The sequence below is a fragment of the Lagenorhynchus albirostris genome, chromosome 9, assembly GCF_949774975.1.
Source record: "Lagenorhynchus albirostris chromosome 9, mLagAlb1.1, whole genome shotgun sequence".
NCBI lineage: Eukaryota > Metazoa > Chordata > Mammalia > Artiodactyla > Delphinidae > Lagenorhynchus > Lagenorhynchus albirostris.
The window spans coordinates 69,303,224-69,314,475 of NC_083103.1; the positions used below are offsets into that span (position 1 = coordinate 69,303,224).

The 11,252-nt window shown below is 35.6% G+C and overlaps 2 protein-coding genes and 8 non-coding genes across 18 annotated transcripts in view; 1 reads left to right on the top strand and 9 right to left on the bottom strand.

Annotated features, from left to right (window-relative positions):
* The window catches only part of CEP295 (centrosomal protein 295), a 48,271-nt gene extending 48,091 nt beyond the window's left edge, over positions 1–180 (top strand). For all 9 annotated transcript variants that reach the window (XM_060160210.1, XM_060160211.1, XM_060160214.1 and 6 more), the window contains one exon: positions 59–180. In XM_060160210.1, coding sequence (XP_060016193.1) covers positions 59–97 — 39 coding nt within the window. In that variant the 3' untranslated portion in view covers positions 98–180. The remainder of the gene's footprint in view (positions 1–58) is intronic.
* TAF1D (TATA-box binding protein associated factor, RNA polymerase I subunit D) lies at positions 99–11,247 on the bottom strand. Its single transcript, XM_060160221.1, is given in 11 exon segments — positions 99–521; positions 966–1,031; positions 1,345–1,391; positions 1,769–1,815; positions 6,252–6,303; positions 6,306–6,428; positions 6,815–6,872; positions 7,210–7,385; positions 8,203–8,581; positions 9,348–9,507; positions 11,100–11,247. Coding segments are annotated over 9 exon segments (993 nt in total). The 5' UTR covers positions 9,407–9,507; positions 11,100–11,247; the 3' UTR covers positions 99–521; positions 966–979.
* On the bottom strand, positions 333–459 carry LOC132526605 (small nucleolar RNA SNORA25). Its single transcript, XR_009542599.1, has one exon. It is a non-coding gene; the product is annotated as a small nucleolar RNA SNORA25 (small nucleolar RNA).
* Positions 795–915, bottom strand: LOC132526609 (small nucleolar RNA SNORA32). The gene has a single exon (XR_009542603.1). It is a non-coding gene; the product is annotated as a small nucleolar RNA SNORA32 (small nucleolar RNA).
* Positions 1,178–1,249, bottom strand: LOC132526600 (small nucleolar RNA Z40). The gene has a single exon (XR_009542594.1). It is a non-coding gene; the product is annotated as a small nucleolar RNA Z40 (small nucleolar RNA).
* Positions 1,501–1,635, bottom strand: LOC132526606 (small nucleolar RNA SNORA1). The gene has a single exon (XR_009542600.1). It is a non-coding gene; the product is annotated as a small nucleolar RNA SNORA1 (small nucleolar RNA).
* On the bottom strand, positions 1,881–2,018 carry LOC132526601 (small nucleolar RNA SNORA8). The gene has a single exon (XR_009542595.1). It is a non-coding gene; the product is annotated as a small nucleolar RNA SNORA8 (small nucleolar RNA).
* LOC132526624 (small nucleolar RNA SNORD5) lies at positions 2,586–2,655 on the bottom strand. Its single transcript, XR_009542616.1, has one exon. It is a non-coding gene; the product is annotated as a small nucleolar RNA SNORD5 (small nucleolar RNA).
* On the bottom strand, positions 2,807–2,937 carry LOC132526611 (small nucleolar RNA SNORA18). Its single transcript, XR_009542605.1, has one exon. It is a non-coding gene; the product is annotated as a small nucleolar RNA SNORA18 (small nucleolar RNA).
* Positions 5,556–5,682, bottom strand: LOC132526618 (small nucleolar RNA SNORA40). The gene has a single exon (XR_009542611.1). It is a non-coding gene; the product is annotated as a small nucleolar RNA SNORA40 (small nucleolar RNA).
* Positions 11,248–11,252: the final 5 nt, after the last annotated feature.

The following is an 11,252-nucleotide window of genomic DNA, read 5'->3' on the forward strand; positions in this document are numbered from 1 at the left end:
TTTCATGTCTAAGGCACATCAGAACTACAACTGATAAACGTTATTATTCCCTCCACAGAAAACATTAGAGAAACTTCGAGCCAAGAATATATGCTGACTTTTCCACACAAAGTGTAAAGGGTTTTTTTCATTATGTGTAACACAAAGTTATTTAAGTCAATAAATTTTTAAGGAATTCCACACGTTCTGATTCTTTCCACTGCCAATCACCTTAGTTCCTCCAAACTCATAAATCTTCAAGATAAAATAGCCCTGAAGAAGAGAGTAGACACTGGTTAAAGTTGGAAGATATTTAAATTACTTTCCCACATCACTAACCATGGGTATGAGTGGCTTGTATCTCCATCTGGAAAACATAGCACTATCAAGTTACTATTATATCCAGTGGAGAACTCAGTCTTTGGTCACAGCGTAAAGAGCTCCTGGATGTGGTCCCATCAGCCCTCTTTGAAATGACCTATAAAATTATTTTCTTTAATGTGTACATACCTTTCAAAAAGAAGTTATCATATGAGTCAGCCCTGTATAACAAATATAAAGATAAGGGTCCATTTTCAGAGGTGCTCATGTAAGCCAGCCTCCCCTCCTTTAGTAACCAGGCAACCTGTAATGTAATAAACTAAAAGCCCAGGATTAAACAAAGAACTCCAGCAATCTAGGCACAACTTGTTCAATATAATAGTCACTACCCATGCATCAGTATTGTAAAATCCAATTAGAAAAAAATGGCTTGTGTTCTATTTATACTGGAACAGTGCTGACCTAGGCAATGGAAATACAAGTAAATAATAATAAAATGTTCCCAACAGGCTGAATGCTACAAAGTAGCAGAAATAAAACCTAGTGGGAAACTTTTTTTATGGTCATGTCCACAGCAAATGAGAAACTGCATTCTAAAAGCCTTGGTAATGACCATTAAAGCCTGACAAATAATTTGGTGTGGTAAAATAAAAATAATTACTTACCACAATTCTTTTAGTTAGGCTTCTTTGATCTCCAATGAAATATGGACACACTTCAAAATTCCCCACCTACAGAAAAAGATTGTAATGGCAACTGGGACTGATTAGGTTGCATTTTCATTCACACCTAAATTTAGCTGATTGTTTCCAAACATGCATGTTTCAGGCAACTTTTATCTTAGAGCTTTCATTTAAAATACAGCTTTATGTAAGATGGATGTTCAGAAAGGCTATTTTCATTCAGCCCATTCAGAGCAGTTGAACATTTTGCCATCATCATGACATCATACATTACTGGTAAATAGTAAAACAACTAATGGCCTTTTTAACATCATAGTCTTTTTCATTAAATACAAGGGGAAAAAATGAATTAAAATCATACCTGTAATCTTTGGGATCCAATTTCCTCAAGTGATTTACTTTAGGACCCTAGAAATTAAATATAGCAAGTATGTTGCTATTTATCCCTTCATCTTTTCTAATACTGAAAAGCCTTGTTATATCCAATCTTTACTCATGAGCCTAGCAAAAAAAAAAAAAATGTTGCAGGTCTCATTGTCACCACCGCAATGAAATTACAGTGATGGAAGCAAAACCTGTGTTCTCAATGTAGCCACATTAACAATTTACGGGCACCATGAACAACAGTGCCCATTTTCAACTGTATGAGGCCTTATAAACATTTCTCTCAAGCTTATATATACACTGTGCAAAAGGCTTCTGCACTTGTGTAGAAGTTCTGCTGTTTTGCTAACTGCTATCAATGAAGGAAAGCTACTAGAAGCAACAGAAATAGAAATCCTTACATGTTTAGGGTCAGGAGATGGAGCTGCCTGGTTCTGAATTTGACATCCTAGAAAAATAGTATTAGTTACTACTGAAGACTGTCAAACTGAACAGTATGAGAAACTATAGGAATACTGTATCAGTAGAAATACCAGGTCTAACATGCACAAAGCCAAGAAAACCAACGATGCCAAATACTGAATTTATATTGCACTGTCCTTTGAACACTCAGCAGGAACAAACTGCTGAATGCAGATACCATGCAGTGCAATTATGACTGAACCAGAAAAAACCCTCAACCTCAAGTTTGTAATGTTACTATCTGAGAAATATCTTCACACATCTCTAAAAATTTAAGTTCTTATAACGTGTTTATTTGTCATTCCAATGAGACAACTACATTAACTCCATTTTAAACTATAAACGTAGCCATTGCTACCTTTACCCTCTCTATACCTATAGAACTTACATAGGAAACTATCCGATTATACATATTTACGTGTCAGTGCTGTCTCTTCATTTTTTCCAATTCTGTAAACACAAATATTACAGCAGTATTTTTGGCCGAAATCCTGATAATTGTTTTATACCTAATTAACTAGCAGTCACAACAGTAATGGAATGCTATACTCAAAATTTACATTCTTTTCAGAACTTCTGAATCCTTAATTTGAATAGAAATTAAATATTCCACTTACCTCTAAAAATGTATTAGGTTCAAATCATATTCACTCCTGCAAATAAAATATCAAATAAAAGATGGATACCATACTCATGTGATTAAAAATTAAAACCTCAATATATAACTTAAAATATTTAGATATTAAGCATACTCAGCTCTATCAGAATTAAGTTTTAGTTCATGTCTATCATTCAGCAGTTGAACGGTTAAATTCATCATCTGAACTGGAATGGTCCCCCCACTACCCCCGCACAAATTACACTGTCACTGATTAATACTTACCTAAGCCATCACACCCTAGAACAGTACAGATCATTGGGATATGCCAATACCTAAGATAAAAAGTTCGTTAGGTTTTTCATAGTTTACTTGGCAGCTCTGTCTTGTAGTTCTTTCCCACAGATCTAACAGGTAGTTCTATGAGTAAAGGAAACCACACAGTTAATCTATGAGGCGTTTCCAACGATGTAGGTTTACAGAAAAAGCCCCATCGGGATAGACCTCAACCACTGCTTGCGTTTTAAAAAATATAAACAAGTCCACAAGAGAACAATTATTTGAAAGAGCTCCAGTCTCTTAGATACGTTCAAAACTGTGCAGTAACAGACATCACAAAGGATGTTTTAAGAAATTTAAGGAAATCATCCCATGAATTAGTCACATGGTAGGTATTTTTACAATGCTTAGAAAAGATAGCATTATATTAACAGGTAAAAATATGCAAAGTACTTATTAGCTATTATACATGAACCAAACGAAGAGTTCCACATATAAATTTAAGCTTGATTTTAAGAACTTCATTACTGCAATGTATTTTGCCTATGCAATTCCCGGATTACTGCAAAATTTTTACTTTGAATTTTTGCCTTAATTTAAGAACTATATAAAGCATTTTCTCATTAGTTGATATCAATTATAAAAATACAGAAAAATGTTAATGTGGCTGATGTTCTGACGATTGGGGAATCGTTGAAGACAAATTGGGTGTATTTAATTAAACTTTATATCATTCAGATTCATGAAATTTTGTGTCCTGTGTAGTCATTTCTAGCATTATACTTTTAAATCTTCTACCTCATTTTAGATTATGCATTCATTAAAAACACTGTAGGGACTTCCCTGGCGTACAGTGGTTAGGACTCCAATGCTTCCACTGCAGGTGGCATGGGTTCGATCCCTGGTCTGGGAACTAAGATCTGCAATCCACTCGGTGCCGCCAAAAATAAAAGAATGCACTGGCCAAACAAGTGTATGAAAAATATATCCCTTTTGCAAATCTAAATAACAAAGGTCAGATTAAATCAAAATTATAATTATTAAATCATTCAGCATATTAACATGCATAACATTAAATAAAATAATCTTTAGGAGCAACATTTCATCTCATTTAGGCCATGAGGTTTTTAAGAAAAAAGTTATTTGGGGATTCTTCACATCACGTGAGGGTGAATTAATAGCAGAACGTAAATTTTGGTAAACCAAAATTTGAAGGGAAGGAAGAACTTGAAAACATACGACGTGTTTAGTAAACATGTTCAGTCCATATGTAATTAAGTATATAAAGAGTAGCACCATGGCCAGAAAATTTAAAAAATAAAAATAAAACTATTGGATAGTACAATTCCATAACAAAAAAACCACCCAATCAAAAAATTGGCAGAAGACCTAAATAGACATTTCTCCAAAGAAAGCATACACATAGGCACATAAAAAAATGCTCATCATTACCGATTATTAGAAATGTAAATATAATGAAGTATTACCTCACACCAGTAAGAATGGCCATCATCAAAAAGTCTACAAATAATACATGCTGGAGAGGGTGTTGGAGAAAAAGGAACACCCCCCTACACTGTTGGTGGGAATGTGAACTGGTACAGCCAGTATGGAAAACAGTACGGCAGTTCCTCAAACTGAAAATAGAGCTACCATATGATCTAGCAATCCCACTCCTGGGCATATATCCAGAGAAAAACATGGTTTGAGAGGATACATGCATTGCAATGCCGTTTACAGTAGCCAGGACGTGGAAGCAACCTAAATGTCCATCAAGAGATGGATAAAGATGTGGTACGTACGTATGTACACACACACACACACACACACAGTGGATTATTACTCGGATAAAGATGTGGTACACGTACGTACACACACACACACACACATATACACACAAATGGATTAGTACTCAGCCATGAAAAAGCATGAAATAATGCCATCTGCAGCAACATGGATGGACCTAGAGATTATCATACTAAGCAAAGTAAATCAAAAATAGAAATACAAATACCATAGGATATCACTTCTTTGTGGAATCTAAAACCACACGAATGAACACATCTATGAAACAAACAGCCTCATAGAGAACAGACTTGTGTTTGCCAAGGAGGGGGATGTGGGGGAAGGATGGACTGGGAGTCTGGGATTAGCAGATGCAAACTACTTATATATATAAGTACAGATAAACAAGGTCTTACTACATAACACAGGGAACTATATTCAATATCCTGTGATAAATCATAATAGAAATATATGTATAACTGAGTCTCTGTTGCACAGCAGAAACTAATATTGTAGATCAACTATACTTCAATAAACTTTTAAAAAATATTGTATAGGGGTGCGGGGAGATTAAAAATATGTTGTGTATGCTTGAAGCAGGAATATCCAAGATTCTGACTACAACTGCCTAATTTAGAGTTCTGGGACCCTTTCATTCAAGCGAAGTGAAACTGGCACAATGTCACTATAAAGCATGTCAATCCTGAGATTCATTTTCTGAAATTACATTATGAACAGAAATTTAAAATTGGCAAAAATGCCTTTCAATAATGAAACCTATGGAGGTTTTAAATTCTGACAATTTATCACATTTACACAAATTGGACCCAAACTCACCTAAAGCATAAGACATACCTTTTTAGATTATCCAGACACTCTGATCAAGATAAAAAAGCCTAAAAAAAGAAGCCATCTTTGTTTCATGTCAATGTTAAAATTAGAGTACTAAATCAATACAGCTGATAATTTAAAAGCTTAAGATGAGGGAAATTATCAGCTCTATAGTCCTGGAAGCAATCTTTATGTTTATCAATACACCCCCATCACTTGACTCTCTTAGGTATCATGTTCCTTCTTATCTGTATCAAAACTCATACTGAACAATGAGCTCTGGGTTGCAAAAGAGGATTTATTTGTGCACCTGTCTAGAAGTCTTTGTCCACAAATTAAACAAAAACAAACACAAGTGCTATGGTAAAATGAAGTATATAGAGTGGCATAATCTGCAACATACAGTGGTGATGAAAATGATAGTTGAAATATTATAGGTAGTTTTAGGAAAAGAAAATATTAACTTATTACATTAATAGGCATTTCACACTAAATTTCTCTGAAAAAAATAAAAATGGAGTTGCAGGTACTCTAAGGAGAATTATCATTAGTGGTTATTGCTGTCAATCATTAGTGGTTATTGCAACTAAGATTTTCTTTTCAGGATTACAATCTTATTTCTTTGATTCAAAGCTCAAATGGCACCTTTAAGTTCTCTTACCCAGAAATACACCACCATATGCAAAAACAGTAGGACGTTGTTTATTTTTGGGCGAAGTGATTATATCTGCTGTAACAGCCTCAATGTTTTTTCTACATAATCTCACTGTTTTAATTATTTTTCTTATAATTACTACTTCAGGAGTTTTATAAATTTGTTTATTCTTTTTATTTTCTTACAAGGTTCTTTTTTATCATAAGGCTGGCATATGTATTCACATTTATCATCTTTTCTTTCTATAAAGTTCCTTTTTCTCTATTCTGTTTACCTTGTCTGGTAGTCATAATCCTATCTATTTTCAGGCCATTCTGTCCTCTGTCCAGTGTTTTTTGGATTTTGATGCTCTCTTTTTAGGCAATGCAGCTTCTTCAGTATATTCCTCTTGTTCCAAATATACATTCTTCTTCTTTGGTATTTCAGAACTTATTATGAAATAATTATCCTCCTGCATAAGAAATAACAATACTAAGCAATAACTGAAACTTTACCACGTAATTACATATAACTAAACTCTAGGTTACTTAAAATAACCTGGATACTACATCTGGATGTTAAAAATCCAAATTAACTTCTGCTGCTTTTCTCATCTGATATCCTAGTAGCAACACCACACATGAAAACTCACAACAGTATTGTTTTTACTGATATAGTATTGATAATTCATGTTCTCACCAATTATCCATAAAATTCTTATTTTTATTCTTGCATTTCCTGCACCAAGGGCACTGAACCTTTCAAAACTTAAATACAGATAGTAACACAACAGGATAAAATTCTCCCTTTGTCAACAGCTGTCCTCCCAAAATGAAGTGGGATAAAATTGTCACTTACCACCAATTTAATATCACATTCATCATGTTCAAGATTTGTTGCAATCTCCTCCTCTGCTCTGCAATATTAAAAGCATATCACTCAATGTATATATATAACTGATTCAATTGTTATAAAGCAGAAACATACCATGTAAAGCAATTATACTCCAATAGTTTAAAAAAAAGTGTATCACTCAGATGACAAATCTTTTATAACCCAATGAGTAGTATACTGTCATGACACACAACTGAAACAGCAATACCAGTTAAGTCTATTAATATTTTATGTGTTCACATCACTATTAAATCAACGTATAAACAAACTGATAGCATATGGACCAACATTAAAATTTAAAAGCACTTAATCTTATAAAACCTATGTCCAAAATTATTCCAATCCATGATAGAACTTACGCTGACTCTTCAATAGGAGAGATAGATCCATCATCATCCAAGTATCTGTATCTACGACTATCAAAGTCTTCTTTTTCTAAATCTTCACCAACATTCATTTGTTTCAAGGATTCCTTGAGATGGTATTCATACTTCAGTTTTTCAAGGTAGTTAAAAAATCCTCTTGCCACTGCTTGCTATGTACCAAAAACACCATATTTTAAGTCAAGGACTTAAAAAAAATTTCTTCCACTCAGCAAATGCCTATGTTCCTAAATGACAAGGATCCCCATAACAAGGTCCTTAGTGATCTTGATTTAACTACTCTGCCATATGGAGATCACGTGTATCAATTCACTGTTCTACCTAGCAAGTTATCAAAGTTAGTACCAAGAAAAACAAGCATAAATCTTGTATCGTTTGGGCATTACTTAAGATATTTTTTAATGCAGAGAACTGTCTATTTTAATCACCTTAAAACATAAAGAGATTAATGAGTATTAATCCTTTCCAATAAATCAGATTCTAGAACAAGTGACTACAAATTATGCAATTACTTATCTCAAATATTTCAGAGTCTACTGCTAAGTACTGGCGTTATTTGTCTGGTAATTCTGTCAGAAATTGAAATATCTGAATAAAATGAAATCCTAAAGCCACTGAACATGAAAGGCAGGTGTGGGTTTCACTTCGGTTACTATAAAACAACTGGGCATTTGAGTTTTAGGAATGGTGTTTACAGCCCTGACATGATAAGATCAAGGTATAAAATCAGCCTTAGAGCACTTCATATACAGGTACATTCACCCTGTGTTACCAGTGCAAGATTCCACCCAGAAGTCCAAGTGAACTTTGAGCTGAAGGAGGGGGATGGCATTTAAGCGGCAGTATAGTCAGTATAGAGATTATAAAAGTTGAAGACTGTATGTTCCAGGTACATCTAAATCCTAAAAGCGACCAACAACTCATTTCAGACATTTTAAGCTATGTGCATCAGCATATATAAAGACTCACCTCAAAGGTTAAAATTTTTCTCCAAGGTAATGGTTTTCTTCCATTTTCTGATTCTAAAAATGGGAAGCCAGATCCTTTGTCTTTAAATTGTTTCTTATTTATTTGTGAGCTTCTAGTGTTTCTCCTTCCTTTTGGTCTTCCCCTTGATCTTCCCGTTGGCTTGTATTTCCTCTTTTTACGTTTCTTTTTTTTGAATCTTTCAAAAATAGCTTTTAAAGTCAATGGTCTTGGCTCTATAGATGAGTCACTAGATGAATCTCTTGCTTGAGTACTTTCAGGTGTGTGAACAAATTTTCTAATAGGGTTTCTTTGCCTCCTTTTAGGTGGGATAGGAACACACTGAGTTTTAAATAAGCTGCTACCAGAGGAAGAGTTATCACTAGAAAACAGGGAAAGAGTAATTGTACCCTCTTATATTACTGTTTATTACCAGTAATATACTTTTCTTTTACAAATCAAAGCAGAAAAACATGTTCAAAGTAATTTTTTAAAAGATGGGCTCAGTACTAGCCAATCACTTAGCTCTGACCACTCTACCACAAGTGGCCCATAATGCCATGTGCCATAGCACTTAGCCAAAAAATCATCTTCCTTTATGTAAGTTCCACAAAGGCAGCCTTGTTCACTGCTAGAGGCTAAACTAAGACAAAGCCTCCTCTAAATAAAACAAGAGTATCCTAGCGGAGAGATGTAGTGAGTATACTAGAAATGCTCATTTGTTTTTCCCAGTGAGATCAACAACAATTAGGACTAGATACCTCTCATCATATACATAAGCCAGCATCCCTGATAACGTGGAATATAGGAACAAGTTGATTTTAAAACAAGATTCCCTACTGATATCCATTTTCTTCTTATAAAATGAGGATGATTTAATGAGGAAGATAGCAGTTTGGCCCGGAGAATATACTCCTGTTTCCCTTAGTTAACGATGTGTCCCACGATTATAAGTAGTTAAAACTTCAAAGGCCTGTGCAAACCAGGTTTTCCTTTTCTGTTCTAATGCATGAAAATTACCATTACCACCACTCATTATCTACAATGATTTATGCTTTCCCGGTAATTCAAATACAGTAAAATTACCATCTAGTCTCTTTTCCAGAAAAATCTGGTGATTGTTATTTAAAAAAAAGGAAAGCACTTACCTTTGATTCTCAATTTCCACAGCTGAGTCAGATGCCATTGCATAGTTGATAGAATCCATTCCTGGTATGTGTTTTCCAAGCCCCTCTCCAATTTGTTGTCAATTGTCCTTTGATTTAAACAGATTTCTGACCAAAATTCAGTAAATGTGATGTTGTTTCCCTGAATAAATGCAAACAGCTAGTATCAGAGTAGTGAAAATGTTGATGTCATTGTGACAATTATGTAACTTAATTACACATAAATTAAGGCAAAAATCACATACAAGGCTTTTAATATTTTCATGTAGGAACTGTCATTTCAGGTCTATCCTAAAATCTAGAGATTTTATTCACAAGTTCTCTTTCAGTTTTGCCTCCTTAATCTATCCAATGTTAGATTCCAGAAGAGTATTGTAATTTCCAACGAAAGTATCATACAGCTTTCCGCAACACTAAAAAATGTAATTTTACCCTTAGCCATACAACGGCCAAAAAGCCATTTTTCAACATCAGTTGGGAACTAGTATGAAAATCTTTTGCATACAAAGCCAGAAGGTGGAGTATGGCCTCAGTATACCCGGGAAAATAATCAGCAGGACTTAACTACCTCTATCCAAACTCCTGTCTGGAATTTGCTGTTAATGGGTACTAATACAAAAGTTCTGAATTCTCAAGCTTTTCGATGAAAGGCTTACAAATAATAATAAAAAAAAAGACAAAGGGCACTGTTGTAATCTCCTTAGATACAATAGTTTGGACAAAATTTAAAAAAAAGATAATGTCTAATTTTACTTTTCCATCTCCCTTATCGGGGATGCCATCATTCTTCCTATTTGTATATTGTTCTTAGTCTTTAGCATTCTTGGCAATGACAAATGAGCAACGATGAAAGAAATCCTACAAGAACAATATACTTCGAACATAGGAAGCCAATAAGGTCACAAAGCTCTCAGATTCGCAAAATATCCAACGGACTCCTGGTAATTTCATGATGTTTTATCGTAGTTTTCTAAAATGCAAAATCTAAGAAATAAGTCACGAAATAACTGCCCAAAAAGAAATTCAACAAGTGGATCCAATGGCACTGATAGTATACTTGAGATTAAAAAAAAAAAATCAGAGCGTATTATCAAAATTAAAGTTGACTCAAAACCTCTTTTTCGGAAACTAGAAAGCATTCCTACGAAGTGTGGCTTCCTATTCCGAGATTCTGCGAGAAGCACATGGCAATAGTGCCCTTCACTGGCTCTAACAATTCCCCTTCAGCACTTTGTGCGATTTTGGGGCGAGCGTCTCCAGGAAGCGCCTAACCTCGTACAAGAAGAACGGCGTCAGCAATGGTTACCTCGCACTTAACCCCTATTAATTCAGAAAATGTGTATTGTATGTACCACATTTTAACATCTACATGCCAGACAACGGACCACGCCCATGCTATAATCGTGTACTGTGGGCCGCAGTAAAGCCACTAGGCCCGAAGTCCACAAAAACCACGAGCCCTCCGCCTTCGGGGACTGACTTCCGCGGCTGGACCCCGATATGCCACGCAGGGGCCTGGGTAAAGCTACAAGAGGAAACCCTCCCCCGCCCACAAGGCCCGGAAGCCCCCGTCCTCTTTCCTACCTGTCGAAAGGGCAGACAACTTGCACCAACCAGCGCCGGCTCGGCATGGGCCTCAGCTGCGTACCAGATACCCACCACCCCTCCCTAGGAAGTCCGCATTCAGCAACCTCCGGAATCCCCCCTCACTCCAACAACTTAAGAACCACCAACCTCTATTACCGCGCTGGAGAAAAGGATGGGCGGGCTGCGTGCCCCAGCTAATAGGGAGACCGAAGTCTCGCGATAACAATTTGACTCCAGGAAGAGAGTGAGAGGTGGGAAGTGGCGACCCGCGAAGCGCCATTTTGATCTCCGTGAGAGGAG